Genomic DNA, 17,886 nt, shown 5'->3' with positions numbered 1-17,886 from the left:
GAGAGGGGAGAGGAGAGGAGGCTGAGGGAACACTCCACAAGGGAGGGTGTTTGAAAAAGGGTGGGAGGCTGCCAGCTCTGCAGGCAAGGGCTGACATAACTGGGCCCCTGAGCCTCACAGGGGTGCCGCAGAAAGAAGATAGTCAAGGGAGCCGTGGACTCAAAAAAGTTGAAAACCTCTGCAATATATGAATTCAGTTCACAAATTCAAGCTTGACCACCAGCGTGATTCAAGAAATTTATTAAGTCATACATGCAAAACATACTGCTAAATTGCATTACCAAAAAGATCAATGTAAAAACTTCACAATCTTGCAAACTCCATTTATTTTTATTTTTTTGTTCTAGTAGTTGAAAGGTTGTAGCTCAATGTTGTGTTCTTGCCAGCATCTGGGATGTATGGAACATGGTTAGCACTAGGTTACAGAACCTCACATACCAACTGCCATTACTAGATCAATCAACAGGAGGCGAGGTCGAAAGGGCGATGTCAGCATTAGTAAAATTACAGCATCAGGTTACCTGGCAAATGGTGACATTAAAGGAAGGTGATTAAGGTGGTGTGAAATATAAAAAAAGTACTAGAAGTGGTAAATCTGCTGAACATGATTTTTACATCAAGTCACCTGAAGACTAAAGGAAGCCTTTCAAAAAAGCATGTATACTATTATGACAGGAGAAGAGGGGGGAAACAGAAACAAGGCTATGCTTGAATATATCTAAACTACAAAAAAAAAATGCAAATATATCAGAAAGGTTTTAAAATACAAGTTATATTGCTCAGGAAGAAGATTCTACAATAAAGCATCTAGCAAGAACATGGGAGGGAATGACCAGTTCAAAATTGTAGCAAAATGAATGCGGCACTGGAAAATGCAAACAAGTGATCCATAAAAAAATACCAACCTTCCCCCTTCAGTTACTGCTTAGTTGCAACAGAGGGTTTCAGTTTACTGGTTTTATTAGACAAGAGAGAAATCCACTGAGTTTAACCAACTTGTGGACAATGTAGTGTAAATTGATCTTTACAGTGTCAAAATACTGTTGGGCAGTTTCCCTTGACCAATCCAGGCATCTTTCACCAATCAAAGCAATATACTGCTCTCAAGGAAGACAATACATTTCAAGGAAAAGTTTAAATCACAGTCCTTAACAAACAGGAAAACTTTTTTTTTTTTAATTTAAAAAAGAGGGAATCTGTATGCTGTCAATTATTGCGGTAGTTCAGGCATGAAAGAAAGATACTAAGACCATCAGTTGGATGAGTGTATTAAACAGCAGCATTTTCCTACCAATAGGATATCGGAAGGGAAACCTATAAAGTTTTGCAATTCCTAATAAAACATTAGTATCTTTAAAGACACCTGTTTGTCTTAAAAAAAACCAAACAGGTTTCGTGCTCCATCTACAAAGCACAACAATACAACATAGATGAGCAGGTAATTTGGCAACACTCGATTAATCTGAGCAAAGGGACTTGGGAAAATAAGGCTTTATATAGGTTTGTCTTTTTTTTTAAAAAAAAGGATATCTTTAGTAGAAGAAAAACAAAATCTAACTTTTGAAACAAAGGGGAAAGAGATAGTGATGATTGGTTCAAAATTTTTGATGTAAGAGAACTAATCTTTTTTAACAGAAGAACTTGGCATTGTTGTGAATGCTCCATTGTTCCAAGCAAAGCACAGAAGGTTCTGAGGAAGGGGCTGGGACTGGGGGCTGCATTAGAGTAGCAGACATTTTCTCTTCCTCTTCTTTACAGGAGGGGGGCAGAGAACTGCTCGAATAGCTTCGTCAAAGACTGTCTTGAGGCCTCGCTGTGTAAGTGCTGAGCATTCTAGGTATTTTACCGCACCTGCAGGAAAAAAACCAGAACAAATCTGAGCTACTTAGAAATCCAAACACCCCAACCCCATAGAATAGCAAGTCAAAAAGGAGGCTGAAGTCCGTCCCCCACCCACTGAGACCGAAATTCCACAGCCCTTCAGCTGAATTTAGGTTCTGCAAGAACCATTAGGGCTCACACAGATAAATCAAAGCCCTACCAATCTCTTTTGCCATGGCAAGGCCTTGTGGGTAGGTGATGGGAGTCAGCTTCTTCTCCTTCAGCTTTTCAATGGTGTCTTTGTCATCTCGGAGGTCAAGTTTGGTTCCCACTAGGATGATGGGAGTGTTAGGGCAATGGTGTCGCACTTCTGGATACCACTGGAAGGAAAAAGGGGGCGATTAGCTTCTCTGCATATGCAGACAGAGCATGCATATTAAGAACATAAAGCAAAAATACGGGTATTCGTTGGGTTGAAATTCACATCATTTGTCTGCAAGTATTAGGCATGACCAACTTTATGCCAAATGATGAGCCTCCAATGCATTAAACAAGCTTAAGAGCCACCCCCTCTACTTCTAAGCAGAAGCCTCCAAAACAGAGCAGAACAGTTCCCAGGACCCAGCCTTTCCCTTTCGTCAGCTAGAACAGCTCTGAGACCCAATCCGCCAGTCAGGAAACTAGATTTATTTATAATGCACTAGACGTTTTCTAGGATGAAGCATAGATCCTGCCTGTAGCTTACAACCAGGCAGACATGATACAAAAGGAATGGAGGTGGGGACTGGAAAAACAAAGAGGACTGGCACTATTATTTATTTTATTTTTACAAAATAAATTTTACAGCACAAGCGATGTCCCACAGGGGGATAACAAAATAAGGACACAGTTCAAGGAGAGAAGCCAAATGACTGTTGGTTCCAGCCAAGCTGATGGGTGAGAGCTGTGTAGGTCTCTCTCTCATCCTGCTGCATCCAGGTAGAATGGCTACCCAGCAATTCTCTCAAAGGGTTTTCGTTCCAAAAGCCAGAAACACTCTGAGGAGGTAGTTGCATCGTCCAACATTCTTGACTAATGGCTTTATTATAACTTACCCAAAATGAGGTTTGTCATAAACTTTCACATTTGATGTTAGCACAAAATGGCAGGTGGGTTGATACCAATTTTGTTTTAAATAATAATAATAATAATAATAATAATAATAATAATAATAGAACTACCAGCATTATTTTTGCAGATGAAAAAGTGACTATTGCATTCCAGTTGCCTTTCAAATGACAGCAGCCCAAAGTATCAAAATTTGGCATTCTGACACTTTGGGCATTCATATTTTACTTCCAAAAAATAGTTCTCAAATGCTGCAGAACTAATAACAAACAAAATCCAACCTCTTATGTTTAAAATAAGTTACGTATATTCAGCCTGAAATATTCCTTTTAGAAACGAACACTCTTTCAGTTTTAATTTGAAGACTTTATTAAAAACAAACAAAACAGAAACAAACCAAACCACTAATTTATTTTACTGCTGTCAAATAATGAAGGTTAAAAATTTGTGGGAAATCTCCCAAGGGAAAAAAAGACAAATGTTTTTCACTCACCTTTGCACGGACATTTTCAAAGGATGCAGGACTCACAAGTGAAAAGCAAATTAAGAACACATCCTGAAAAAGAGTATTTTAAGAATCTTAGTCTCTGGTGGTTACTTTCCAGGTATAATGAGTTTGCCATATAATCAGACTTCTAGTTCCACTCGTGGACATTCCCAGTTGCTAATGGACAGCAAGCTGAGCCAGCAGCACAGGAGCCCCAGAACCTCTTTTTTCTTTCCAGTTAAAGCTGCAATGCAATATTAAAACACGATAAAATCCTGGAAGAACTTAGCAACCTGAATCCTAACCCTGTACCAGTTACCTTCTAACCTATTAATTTATGCACTCACATCATTTGGCTCACTACTTTAGGAATCTCCTGGGAAAATTGTTGCTGTTTCCTCTAATCCCAATAAGGTTGCTAATCTGGCCACAAACTGGAAATATAACATGCCTCTTTTAAGCTGCTTAGGAGCATAATATTTAAATATGCTTTCCTAGAAGTACACCCCAGAGTTCATGAGGACGTACTTCCTAGCAAGTATATTTGAGGCTGCATCTTCAATTTTACTATTACTAACCCAGTTCTTCTCTTACAGACCAGGGGAAGTTGGGGGCTGGTGACTTACCTAGAACAGAGGCACTGCCTATTTCAAGAAACGGACAAGAGCAGCCATTTGTGTAATAGACCAACCCTGCCTTATTGTTCCAAGTGCTCTGAAATTCCTGGCACTCAAATTCAGGATAACATAACATCTTAGGATGCAGCAGTTAGTATACCTCGCCCTTAAGTAGGTCTCTGCTGATATAAGACTGCTAGTCTTAGAAGCTAATGGGGACAGTTTTACACAAGCTAAAGTGGTGGTCAGCTGTCATTCATCCCCAGCAAGTCTCGAGCACCCAAGTTCCATTTGCAAGCTCCTGCTTAACTCTTCACATTGGGAAAGTCATATTTTCTGCTCTAGCCTCCTTCACACACCCTTCCAGTTTACCCCACGTACAGGTAGCAACTTGGCTACCAAAGAATCAGAGGCCCTTTGGAGTGTTAGTTGATTGGGTTGCAGCTCCAGGCTGTTAGGTCAGCACCTTGACACCTCCAGAGTTTAGCGCTTGCAACAATAATTATCCATGCAGCAGGACACCTGGTGAAGAGCAGTGCTGTAAACTCATGTGCTCCCATAGCCCCTCTGCAGCTCCTCCAGCTTGCCAGATACTGAAGTGCCTCTTGTCCTTTTCGCCTTCCACCAATCCCAGACACTCCGTGGTTTTCCCATTCAGGAAGGACTAGCTGAAGCCTTTTGAAGGAAATGTCCTTGGTACAATAAGGGTCTGGTCTGATGCGACAGCTGTGGTTTGTTAAATAACACGTTTACTTTTAAGAGAAGCAGAAATTCAAAGGACGTTTGGGACCGTAAGGTGGAAAGGGACACCAAAATATGGGGAGCCAGTATTATGGCAGCAGGAGAAGCAGCAAAAGAAGATGAAAGAGCTTGGAGCATAATGGTTGAAAGTTTTACATACGCAGAACGGTTGACGTTTCACCCTGGGAGTTAATTCCTTACCATTCGTTCCTTCAACCTAGTAATAGCATGAAACAACTTAAGATTAGGAGAGACTTAAGAGAAAAATAAGCCCTTTGCTCATCATTTTCCACTCCTATAAGGTCAACATAGTACAGTCCTCATGGGGATGTACAATGTCAGAATTGGATGTGAGCGAACCGCGAATGAAATCTTCCTCTATATAAAAATCAATAATCTCTCCTTTACCTGAAGGAAGCTGGTTTTTCTGAAGTGTTCTAAGCTGAGTTCTTTTCTATATGTGAAGAGGTTGAGTTTAAAAAAAATGTTTTTATTGATTTTCAGGGGAGTTAATTTTTTGATGCAGAGAAGCCTTTGGGCATGCCCCCCACAGATGCATGTTTTCTGAGCTGGGGCACTGCCAGGAATGATCGCCTTTGCAGGTCAACTGAACATGTAATTCCAAGCGCAACAACATTAAGCATGCTATACTTGGAAGTTAATTTCTACTGAAATCATGGGCCCCCAATAAGGATATTTAGAATTTATTTTAAAATGGTGCATTTGCAGAACTTTCTAAGAAATCTGTCTTAATTGCAATAGGAAAGCTCTGCCAATTGCTAGAGGCACACGATGTTATAGGCTTCATCACATTTGGCCCAAAGCATTGCAATGCCCTTCCTTGAACTTCCAAGTATGTATTTGCATGAGCATGTCTGGAAAGTAGCTAAATATTTTGGTTTCAAAGCACAGAAAGGTGATTTAGGTTTGCAATATCCAAGTCTTTTGGCAACTTTATCCATGGAAAGATGATTTGTTCTCTAGGTGCTACAGCACTTAATTCACCTTTAATTTGCATCTGGCCTATTAACAGAGGAGGACAAGCCAGCAAATCCAAGTAGGACAGACACTTGGACACTACAGTCACTGATCTCTTTTCATCAAGGCTTAACACAGTAACTCAGCTGCACGTTTGAGGTGTGCTTCTTCCTCATGATTTTGTGGTTGCCCCAGATGAGTCACTCTGCACTCTGGAGTCTCTCTTGGAACAAAGAACCCCTTTTTGTTTTCCTTCTGGCTTTTCCGGCAGCTCTCTTGGAAGCAGCAATATAGCCAATGAGAATGTATTGCCAGCCCCTTAGTCTCAAGCCCTGAAAAGAAAAGGCCCTATTTTGCTGTTTCACAGAGCACATGAGCAGATACAAGGAACAAAATCTGATTTTTTCCGAAATGTAAAGTAGTTCATGAACCAAGCTGGGAAAGGTCACAGTACTAAGAGCTTGGCATTTTTTTTTACTTTCTTGGATGGCAAGAGTTAATTTTTGCATTAATTGAAAGCACTAGGGAAAAGCTCTGCTCCCTTTCTCTGAAGTCCGTGAACCATTATCTATTCATTTTAAAAGCTGTTAGTATGACTTGAGAAGTCTCTGTTTGAATTTCTGCTGAGCCATAAGGAGCAGACAGTGCTCTTGCTCAACTTGTGTTCCACAATCAGTGACAATTCCACAGCATGAATGAGATGAAGAAAAGAGACTTTCACTCTCAGTCTATGCACAAGGCAAAACTGTAAACCAAAAAAACAATCAGGAAGAAATTCAGTGAACCACTGTAGGTTTGGCCATTACTGAAGATTTAGGGAAAATTATTTGCTTCCTGTCTAACAGAGAGCAATATGTTCCATTCAGAGCTGCAAGATTTGCTGGAGCTGCAGAGAACGCAAGTTAAAAATTTAATGCAGCAAATGCGGTTACCCATCAAAATGTCCCTATGTATTGGGATGTGCTTACAAACAGATTACTTATATACACCCTGTTCTGTTGCTTGTTTGCTTTTATTATGGGTGTGGTTTTATTTAATTTTTGATTTTATCTATGTGCAATGAAGTTTTGTTATAACCCAATTCATTAAACAATAAATTCTTCACTTGAAATCAAACCAATCTTAACCTATCATATAGGAGAAAGACAAATGCTAGCTAAGAACAAGGAATTAATCTGAGTAATTAGTTATCTTTGGGGAAGTGGAATTTGGAAGAGCTGAGATACAGTAGCCGCTCATCATTCATTCTGTACTCCCTGCCCCCAACAGCAGGAACGGACAAATGGCAGCACAAGAGCAATTCAGAAGGCAACGTGCAAGGAGGCTGCCAATATATTTTGTGCCCAGTGCTGCCAATACATTTTGCCCCTACTACTGCCATCCAGATCTCCTCATTTCAGAGCTATAGCCTTGCTCACATTTTCATTTAAATGAACCCCTGTGTCACAATTCATCTCTTGCCCCCCAGTGAAAAGCTGAACATCAGTGCTTAGCAATGATAGTGTCAGACTGTGCCTGAACAGCAAGAATGAACAAAGGCTGCTTTTTAGCTGGGTTGCTGACCTCCCATCAAGGGCCTTGCTGATGAAACTATTTTGTACCCTAGATTATTTAACAGTGGCGTTGTTCTGGAATATTCTAAGCACAGCACAGATTAACTGTAACTATTTCGGCAGTGCCGTTCAGCCTTGAGATCCAATGGACACTGCTAAATCAGAAACTTGAACAACGAGCTCGGCCAAAGGAAGGAATGGATTGTTCTGGGGGGAAACTACTAATGCAGTCTCAAATTCCATTCTAAAAAAAAATGGGAGCAGCAGAGCAACAACTCCACAAGACGAGCAAGCTAAACATTTTAGAGCATGTTAAAAATGTAACGTTAGCAACAGTGGTTAAATAGCAGTAAGGAGGCAGAAAGCTTTTGCATTAAGGAGTTTGCAATTACAGAACCTGCTTATTAAGGATTAGAGATTTTGACACCCACCGGAAGCTCACCTTCACGAGCCCCATAGAAACAAATGAGTCATCATGCAGAAGTAAAAGCTTATGCACAAGAGTTATATCAGGATGGCTTCAGACATGGTAATGCTGCACAGCCAAGTAAAGATGAAGTTACTTTCATGTTTGGCTGGCAGCACGAGATCATGTCTGAAAAGAATCTGTGAAAGAAATTTGTACAGGCATGTTGTTGTCCAGACATGATGATCTGGTATCACCTGCTCAACTGGCTGTGCAAGACATTACACCTGAAAATGCTCTTGATGTGAACTTACACAAGAGGCGTTTCCAGGAGCTCAGTCAGATTTCTTCAGCTGCCAGCGTCTAACACAGCTGGCTTGGGATTGAAGCGGTAAATTAGAACTGGTCGGAAAGTTACCAAGAGACAGACACCAATTAATGGGAAGAGTTTGCTCAACAATTGTTCTTTTGAACTCTGCTTCTCACATAGCTGCTACTAGCCCCTGCTTAGACTAGCAAGGATTAATGCAGGCTTCACCATAGTCCCTGTGCAGTTTAAGTGTCTTGGCATGTTGGTTCAGCACATTTTACACTCAAAGTGAAAGCATCCTTAATCTTCTGCAAGCCTGCAATTAGACACACACACACACACACACACACACACACACACACACACACACACACACCAGTCAAATCTTCCACTATAAAAGCTTACTGTCTGCGGGTAAGATAACGGGCGTAGTCTGTCATAGTCCTCTTGTCCAGCTGTATCCCACAAGCCCAGATTGACTGGCTTTCCATCAACCATCACATTGGCAGAATAATTGTCGAAGCTACGGAGTGAGGGGGGAAAGTTAGTGTATTCTCTTTGAGCCCTATCCCTCTGTGCATCACACTTCTGTCACTTTAGAGCAGGATTATCACCTAAAGGGATTTGCGTGGCACCTTCTCCACTGAGTTTTAGGTGCCACGTATGTGTATTTCACATATATAAAACACTTTAAAATGTTTTGTCACATGAGGCTTAATCCACTAGGAACAACTCCTGAGCAAGTCTCATTAAAGCAAATGGGATTTATATAAGTCCATGACTTTGCCCTTCTACAGTCCTTATTTGCTTCAGTCAATGTTGCTTCCCCCAAATCCTATAGCTTGCATGCTATTTAATATTGCATCCAAATAACTTTTCTCCAGATGTGCTAGCTTTTCACAGGCAGGCAAGCATAACACTACTCCCTTGTTTGTAGACAGTAGGACTGAAATACTATTTAAAGGGTTGTTTCTCTGGTTACAAAGGGCCAGACACATTTTCCATCACCTATGCATATCCTCAGCCTCTGGCAAATACACCCTTTCAGACATAGAATATGACTGAGGTAAACACACCTTTTCTTCTGACATATGCATGACTTTTTGACATGTAACATGCACAGCTAGGAGCCAACTAATTCAAAGCACACGGGTGTCACAGACTGCTGCTTACAAGGTTTGAACAATTAGCTGTGTGTTTATGGCTGTGAACCAGTGGTCAGAGATGCAAGTCCAACTCATGATCAGCTACCAAGCTCATTGGGTGTCCTTGGATATAATTTCATTCAACTCAACCTACCTCACTTCACTATTGTAAAAAGAGGCAAGTCAAGTGCTCTACAGCCCTTTGGACACAAAAAAGTGCTAAAGATAAAAAAGGAAATACTTACACAGTGGGTATATATTCTCCAGGAAATGCATTGGTTGTATAACTGATGAGTAGGCATGTTTTACCTACAGCACTGTTAAGAGAGAAAGAAAAAGTCCTGATAAGAGTCCATTCACAGGATAATATAATATATAGGGGAAATGTGAAGAGAAGTGCATTGTTTCATCTCTGGTTTAGACACGGAGATCCAGCTCCGAGGGCCTTCTCAGTATGGCGCCTGCCCTGTGGAACACTCTCCCATCAGATGTCAAGGAAATAAATATCTGACTTTTAGAAGACATCTGAAGGCAGCCCTGTTCAGGGAAGCTTTTAATGTTTGATGTTTTATTTTGCTTTTATATTTGTTGGAATCCACCCAGAGTGGCTGGGGCAAGACAGTCAGATGGGTGGGGTGCAAATAATAAAATCATCATCATCATCATCATCTCAACCTATCAAGTTTCTCCAGAACCGTTTTTGTGAAGTTGGTGTTGAGATCCCAATTTCACTAGTTCTTGAATAGAGAATGAATCTGTACCACCACATGAAATTATCTTCCACGTTTGTTTGTCTCATTCAATCTTTGCTCTGTTAATCTTCCCATCACGGTTTATTCCCATATTAAAATTTTCCCTTACTGAAATGTTCCTCCATCTTCAGCAGGGGTCGGCAAGGTTTACCTCGCCTGGGCCGGTTCACTCCAGTGCAGATTCCTCTGTGGGCTGGGTTGCACGTGTGCGCCTCTGATTTCTAGTGCTGCGGAAGCAAATCCCTGCACTGCACCAGTTTAGCGCAGCGCGCAGGGACTCGGTTCCGGGGTGGCTCATGGGCCGGTTAAATGACCCCCGTGGGTTGTTTGCGGCCCATGGGCCTTAGGTTGCCTACCCCTGATCTTCAGCTTTCCAATTTCTTGCTATAACCTGTGTAGCTGCAGCTTAATGGCATTGTAAACATCTCTCTATATGGTATATCTTAATTTTGGTCATCAAATAATAGTTAACAAGCCTCATGTTGGGGAAGCAGATGTGTGTGCTCCATCCATGTACTTTCCCAAACATTATCACTTCTTCATACTTCACATGGCCAGGTAATCTTCAGGTAACATCTAGACCAGGAAACTATGGTTACATGGTATGGAAAAAGATTTTAAACCACAATTTAAAGTTAGTTTAGGATTGTTGCTTGTTCTAAGCCTCTATGTTCTTGGTTTAAATGTAATTTAAGACTTCTGGGGTTAATTTTGAGTCTTATTAAACCAATACAGTTGTACCTTGGTTTTCGAACAGCTTAGTTCTCCAACGTTTTGGCTCCCGATTTGGCAATGGTGATACTTAATGGTGACTTTAAATTGTTAAACTGTCTTCTGAAATCCACTGGCTATTGCTCCTTCCTCCTGTTTCTTCTAGCTTTGTTTGTTTCTTTAAAAACTTCAGATTTGTAAGAAAGAGGGAGCATACACATCCTGCTAGATCAGACTAAAGGTCCTTCTAGTTCAGCAACGTTCCCCTCAACAAGAGGGCTCTAGAAAGCCCACAGGCAGAACATGAAAGCATTAACTCTCCTGCACTATTACCTCTCCCCCACCTGCAACTGGTATGCTAGCCCAGTTTGAACAACTGCTAAACTTTCAGAAGACAGTTTAATCATTTAAATTCAATACTAGAAGAACTTTTCAACTTGCAATCCCAGCTCCAGGTCACAGTCTCTTCAGCTTTCTTAACTTGAGTGGTGAGGTAATTGCTTTGCAATTACTAGTGTTTGCAAAGTGCTCTGAAGATGAAAGTCACTGTGTAAGCACAAAGCATAATAGACATTTGTGGAGGAATCAGGCATTGCCAGGTGTGGTTATGTATCTTAGCACTCCTTGAACAGCCTGTTGCACACATTTCAAAGCTTGGAATATAGCAGACCTATCCAGACAACAGTTCACCTCAGAGCTGTATCCAAGAAAGATCCCTTGCCACAGGCCAAAGTATATCAATGGCGGGATCTCACCATTTCATTTATGTGAATGCAGAATCTCAGGTATCATCCTCTGAGATCAGAGAGGTGCCACATTAAAGTAGTCTCTGGTTTATTTATTAATTTCTCCCCACAACAGCAAAGAATCAGGAAGGGGCAGTCGGGAAAGAGCACGCATGCAGCGCTAAGAGTGAAGTAGTACCTGAGCTGGTCCAGCGCCTTGAGACCAGTGCCAGTAAGGTAGCATATATTCACACACAAATGTGCACAAATTTGATTTTAGCTAAGACAGTACCACACAGCACAGATATATTTCAGGGTTAGGGAGTGTGGCAGAAAAGCCTGAATTTTATTATCAAGAAAACACAGGAATCTGAATGCATAATAGTTGATCTGCATGCCATATTAAACCAGTTTATTTTAAACCATGGCTTAATTTGAAGAAGCAGCACAAAACCACTCAAACACATTTTGGAAAGAAGTGGTGAAAGATTTCAAGTCTAGCACAGAAGGATCAATAGCTGCCTCTGCCATGACTCTAAAAGCACATCAGGCCATTCCACTAAAACTAATAAGGAGATGCCAACAAGAACAAACAGGTCCCACCGGCCTCAGCTCTACAGTTCTTCAATTCTAGGCTTCCTGCCTTCTCAGTTTGCTGGCTCTTTGCCCTATGAATCATTTCTGCACAGATATTCCGCTCCAAAATGAAGGTTTCATCTCCTTAGACTTTGTAATGATTCACTCAATTCAAGTACTGTACATGTAAAGCTTTGAATAGTCTCAGTAAACCCAACTCCTCTCTATGGAAAAATGTAAGTGCTAGATGTGCAACTTTTTAAAGCATAGAATTAAGTCAGAAAGTTGTAAGTTAGGTGAGCATTGTTTCAGCTATGCTCTGCCTGACCTACTTGCACTAACCAAATTAATAATTTGATGGCATGATTAGAAAGTTTTAAATAAATATAGCATTTCCTTCCTACTCTGCAATAACTTTCTAGTTTTGTTTTAAAAAATATTCCCCAGATTTAAAAACAAAACTAAACTTTTACATGCACTTTTTTTATTACTATAATATGGTTTATTCAAATACCCTTAAGTGAACTGTGTTGTGTGTCACAAGTTAGACCTAAAACAAAATATTTCACTATAAAATATTAGCCTCTTGATAGTAATATTATTATAACAAGATGTTTCTGCATGGGTTACATACATCAAGTCATTTTTCCCCCAATGAGCCAATGGATGGTATGAAAAAGGTTTGTGACTATGGCACAGTATGGTGAATTGGTGGGAATATACACCTTCCTGAAAATTTCACTTTCATATTTAAGTTGTAAGCTCTTGTTGTTGGAGAATAGTGCCTCAGAACTATAAAAAACAGAAATGGAACTTCTGGTGTCAGTAATCAGGATTTCTGCATACTCTCCTAACTACTCCTATCCAAATCCACCCATCTTTCCACACCATCCCAATTCTCACCAAGAAATGGTTACATGCCGATACCTACATTCAAAATGAATAACCTATTCAAAAGGAATAGACCAAACAGGAAGGGAGGAGTAGCAGCATTATAGGTAAAGGAAATGTACACTTGTGAAGAGATCCATGGCTTGTAACATGGAAGGCAAATTGAGAGTACATGGGTAAAAATCATAGGAGAGGGAAACAACAGTGGCCTTACTGTGTCTGCTATAGGCCTTCAAGCCAGACTGAAGACTTGGATGATGCTTTTCTATAGCAGATTACCAAACATTCAAAAATGAAAGATACAGTAGTCATGGGAGACTTCAATTACCCTGACATCTGTTGGGATTAAAACTCGGCCAAGAATGTTAAGTCCACCAAATTTCTCCATTTCCTCAATTATCATTTCATTTCCCAGAAGGTGGAAGAAGCAACAAGGGGGTCATCTATCTTGGACCTATTCCTCACCAACAGGGAGGAACTGATTGATAAAGTGGGAGTACTAGGAACACTGGAGGAAGTGATTATGTCCTCTTGGATTTCATGATACAGAGGAAAGGGAAAGCAGAGTATAGCTGGACATGCATTCTGGAATTTAAGAAGGCCAATTTCAAAAAGCTTAAGAAACTACTGGTTGATATCTCATGGTCAGAAATACGCAAAGAGGAGTCCAAGATGCAAGTTTCTTAAAGATGCAATACTGAATTCAGAAATGCAGACAATTCCAACAAGAAAGAAAAGCGGGGGGCATCTAAAAAAACTGATGTGGCTCCATAAGGAGCATACAGATGAGCTGAGATTTCAGAAGGGCATGCATAAGAAATGAAAGAAAGGGGAAATATCATTAAGGAGGAGTATATATGAGTAACCAACAGCTGGGGGAGGTCAGGTGGCCAAAGTTCAGAATGTGCTCAGGCTTGCAAGAGAGGTTAAAAATAATACTAAAGGTTTCTCTGTCTATGTTCATAGGAAGAGGCAGAACAAGCAAGTAGGAGATCCTATGCATGGAGAAGACAGAGAAATGCTGTTGGGTGGTAGTGGAATTGTAGGTATGAGCATAACACTGTGCCTCCAACAGTGTCACCACACTGCTCCTGGACGATACGCATTGTTGATGGTACCAAAAGTCAACATGAGATCAAGGTGAATCAACAGGGTCATATTCCCCCAATACAGGTTATCAATTAGGGCAATCAAGGCTGTTTCAGCGCCAAAATCCAACTTGGAATGGGCCTAGATAATCCACATTCTCCAAGGATTACTGAAATGTATGAGCTTTGAAGCCTCAAAGTATATGTTAAGCATAGACAATAAGTTAAGGAGTTTAACAATAAAGAGTAGTGTTTTGAAAACTGGAGTATGGTACCAATATTTTTATTGTAAACACCAAATTAAACATTTATCAACAATTTCTGCTAAAAATGTGATATTAACAATGTGTCACTTATGTGAACTGCATATTACTTCATGCTTATCAAAATAATAAATAAAAAGTGTTGCTGACAACGCACCCCCCCAATAGCAACTAGACATTCTGTTTTGGCGCCCACAACCCAGGTCCCAGAAGCCATTTGGCTCCCAGCTTTTCTATCTCAGTTTCTAACACGGGTTCCAAGTAATCTCTTCGGACAGGTAAAATGACGGGCTTACTATCAAGCTCAACTAATTACTGAGCTATCATCAATCTTTAGACTTTCAGCCCTCATACATATACTTTGAATTATATTTCATCCATTATTTTACAAGAATCTTCAGATTTATTTGTAATCTGAAGACTGAACTACACATCATATTACATGGAGATAGCAATGGTGATACGCAGAGCTGTTATCTGTACTTCTCAGAGAAGCTACACAGATTTGTTGTAATGCTCAGTTATAGACAACACAGGATTTTTGTTTCTATTTGGGGGGGAAAAAATCTAACGGGATAAGACTAGTCTTGTTTTCCAGCTGGCCTCCAATGCTCCTCTGAGCTGACGTCTAGAAGAGGGGGGAAAGAGACACACAAATGATGGAAACTGCCTTGTCTCGATAATTGAAAAACACCAGAGTTGAAACACACATACATTTTAGCATAATCTTTATAACAGAAGCCATGTGTCACATCAGTTTGGAGAACAAAAAAGGGTTCCTCTGTGTGTGCCACCTTTATGGAGCACTATCAATGCATAAACATATTTTCATACCTGTTGTGTGATGGAATAAGCAAACATTACCACTGTGTAATCCAATACTAGTAGGATCACCTAAATATATACACTTGTACCCAAGTTTCTGTAATCTACAATAACCAAGAGAAGCCTTATGTTTGACTAGGACTGTAGAAACTGGAGTTAAATCCCTATTCATCCAAGAAGCTCTTTCTATATATATATATTCTACTCACAAGGCTGTTAGGGGTTGACTGTAGAAGTAATAAATAAACACACAAACTGAAGTAGGCATAACTTCAATTGCAGAGAAGCTGAATGGTGGGAGACTCAGGACTCACAAAATAAAGTACCTCTTTACACAGCGCATTGTTAAAACTATGAAATTCACTACCACAAGTTGTGGAAAGTTAAAACCATCTGGTAATTTGAAGCCATCTTATGTTGGTGGCAAAGCAGAAAAGAGAAGACTAAGACTATCAATGGCTACTAGTCACAATGGCTATCTTCTATGTCTATGATCAGTATGCCAAGTTGCTGAGGAACAGCAGCAGCAGAGAGGGTTTCTGTCTGCATGTCCTGCTTATGGGCTTTCCAAAAGGCATCTGGTTCATCACCATAGGAAACAGAATACTGGCCTAGATAAGCCTTTGGGCTGATCCAGCAGGGCTCTTCTGCTCTTAGAGGGAAGAATAGGTTTATCTGTTTGTTTGTTTGTTTGTTTGTTTGTTGTTATTAAATTTATATACTGCCCTATACCCGGACTCAAGGCAGTTCACAATATAAAATTACAATATAAAAACACAACAACCAAATAACCCTTTTTCTACAAGATAATTTGTATCAAGTTAAACTTAGTGAAAAATGTGTTGATCACTTTCCCCTCCATATGTATGTATGAAGGTTTTGGGAAAAGTGAAGACTTCAGAGACAGAAAGTTACTAGCTTAAGTCATTGTTATATAAATGCTTATTTTTTTTACTTTACACCAAATTCATCCCAAGTGCTCCAAGCAAGCAACATGTCTTACTTCTGAGCAAACATTAGGAACAAGCCAATTCATTCAATGAGATTTACTACCTAGAAAATATACATGGTAGCACAGCCTTGAACAACTTATGAATGATTTTAGGAAGTGGGTTTTCTTTGTTAACCTCAAAACAAAGCAGAGGTTTGACACCAGTGCTACAGCAGGCAAAAAGCAATTCATGCAAAGCCCACAAGACTAGTCACTGAATTTTGGAAGCATAATCGTATCTAATGATTGCAATAAATCTATACCTCACTGGAATCTACACAGGTAACATTATTGCCTCAGTTCAAAACTTGCAAAGTCAGATGTTAAAGTCTCATTGTACATAAACATCTATTCAGAGATTACCTTCCTCTACCACAAAAGCAAATGCTGACCCCTTAAGTCTTGGAGCACAGTTAATGCCAACACACCTCCCATGGAAGGAAACCCCTCCCTTTGTATAGGTACCTCTAGAACTACTGGGTGCATTGTAGTCATTTCCCCTCTATGCCCAGCCCTCTCCTTACTGCTGGAGTTAGTGAATACATAAAGTTCTGTGGCACTTCTGTCTGTTCAACAGCAAATGGCTAGTGGCTGCTCTCAGCAGCAGTCACCCCAACATCAGGAAGCACCCTATGTTTCATCCTAGTAGAAGCAGCGTTATCAGAGGGTGGGTGCTGAAATTCCTCAGGACTAACCACATACTACATGTTGAAAGAATACCTAATATTAGGAGCAGCTAGTAAAGGGGAGAAAGGAGAAGGGGAAAGCAACAGTCCAGGTCTGGCAGACTTGGGAGGCGATCCTATGCACTTCCTTGGGAGTAGCACAAGACTTCTGCAAGTTACGCACGCTCATTTATGAAACTAAGTTCGAAGGGGGGTTACCCTGAAGTAAAGATAGCCTTGCTGTACAAAATCACCGCAGGCGCAAAGTCCTGCCCAGCTTGCATGGACAAACCGTGGCGACTAGGGCTACAACCCTCACAGTTCTTACAAGGGAGTAAGGTCCTACTGAGCACTGTGGCAACATCTGGATTCTAGTTGTGTTTACTCAGAACTATATTGAAGAATTAGGAGACCGGCAGGGGGTGGGGAGGAGAGCCAAACTCCACATGGTCGGGTCCATGGAAGAGAGCGCCCCACCCCACATAGCCAAAAGGCACAGAAAGGCAAGTGGAAATTAGGGTTTGGCACAGGACGCCCATTCTTCCTGGAGTGTGTATGTCTATGTATTGAAGGTTGGGGAACAGAAATGACTGCTATGTTGGGGTGGGCTGTGCTTATGCATGTATTTGGAGGCGCACAGGGAAAAAAAACCAATTTCCGTGGGGTTCTTTGGGGGGGGCACATTAAAAGTATATTTCCTTCTCATAATCCCAGAGATCCAGCATTGGACTCCGCTGCAAACCTTCCCCCTCCTGCGCCTCCTACACTCGGCAGGAAAAAGTCGCCCCCTCAGCCTGCGCTATCCAGGCCCGCCTGAGTCAGAATTTCCCCTTCTTCCTCCCGTTGCCGAGGCGGGGGGCTGGAGGCGAGGGCCCTGGCAACCCAAATATGCGGGAGGCCCGGGCGGGAGAGGAGGAGGCTCTTATCCCGTGGGCAGGGTCCGCGGCGACTTACCCGTCTCCCACCACCACACACTTAATGGCCTGCATCGGGGCGGCTGCTGCTGCTTCTTCTTCGTCGTCGCCGCCGGTTCCTGTTGCTCGCCGAGGAGCCCGCGAGGCGTCGTGGCGGGGAGGAGAGCGAGGAGGAAATCCCCAAAGGGCCTCGGCTCTTTCCCGTGGGAGGAGAGGAAGTTGACTGAGGGAAAACGGTCACGGCGCCGCCGGAGCAACGGCCACCACCCAAAGCGCGGGGCGGGCGAGCGGAGCCTGTGAGGAAACAGGAAGCGGCCGCT

The 17,886-nt window shown here is 41.4% G+C and overlaps 1 protein-coding gene across 2 annotated transcripts; it reads right to left on the bottom strand.

The window, feature by feature from the left end:
- Positions 1 to 224: 224 nt before the first annotated feature.
- On the bottom strand, positions 225 to 17,877 carry RAC1 (Rac family small GTPase 1). Of its 2 annotated transcripts, XM_028706998.2 has the most exons (7): positions 17,607 to 17,877; positions 9,411 to 9,482; positions 8,426 to 8,543; positions 4,934 to 4,990; positions 3,422 to 3,484; positions 2,042 to 2,201; positions 225 to 1,851 (listed from the first exon to the last, which is right to left on the bottom strand). In XM_028706998.2, the coding sequence occupies exons 1-7, from the start codon at positions 17,639 to 17,641 to the stop codon at positions 1,721 to 1,723; spliced, it is 636 nt and encodes a 211-aa protein (XP_028562831.1). In that variant the 5' UTR covers positions 17,642 to 17,877; the 3' UTR covers positions 225 to 1,720. The 2 variants fall into 2 exon arrangements, with proteins under 2 accessions (XP_028562831.1, XP_028562832.1); XM_028706999.2 differs by lacking the exon at positions 4,934 to 4,990 and having other exon boundaries at positions 17,607 to 17,870.
- Positions 17,878 to 17,886: the final 9 nt, after the last annotated feature.

This window comes from Podarcis muralis, chromosome 14 (assembly GCF_964188315.1).
Source record: "Podarcis muralis chromosome 14, rPodMur119.hap1.1, whole genome shotgun sequence".
NCBI lineage: Eukaryota > Metazoa > Chordata > Lepidosauria > Squamata > Lacertidae > Podarcis > Podarcis muralis.
Note: the sequence above shows the minus strand (reverse complement) of the source record. Positions and strands in the feature narration are given on the sequence as shown.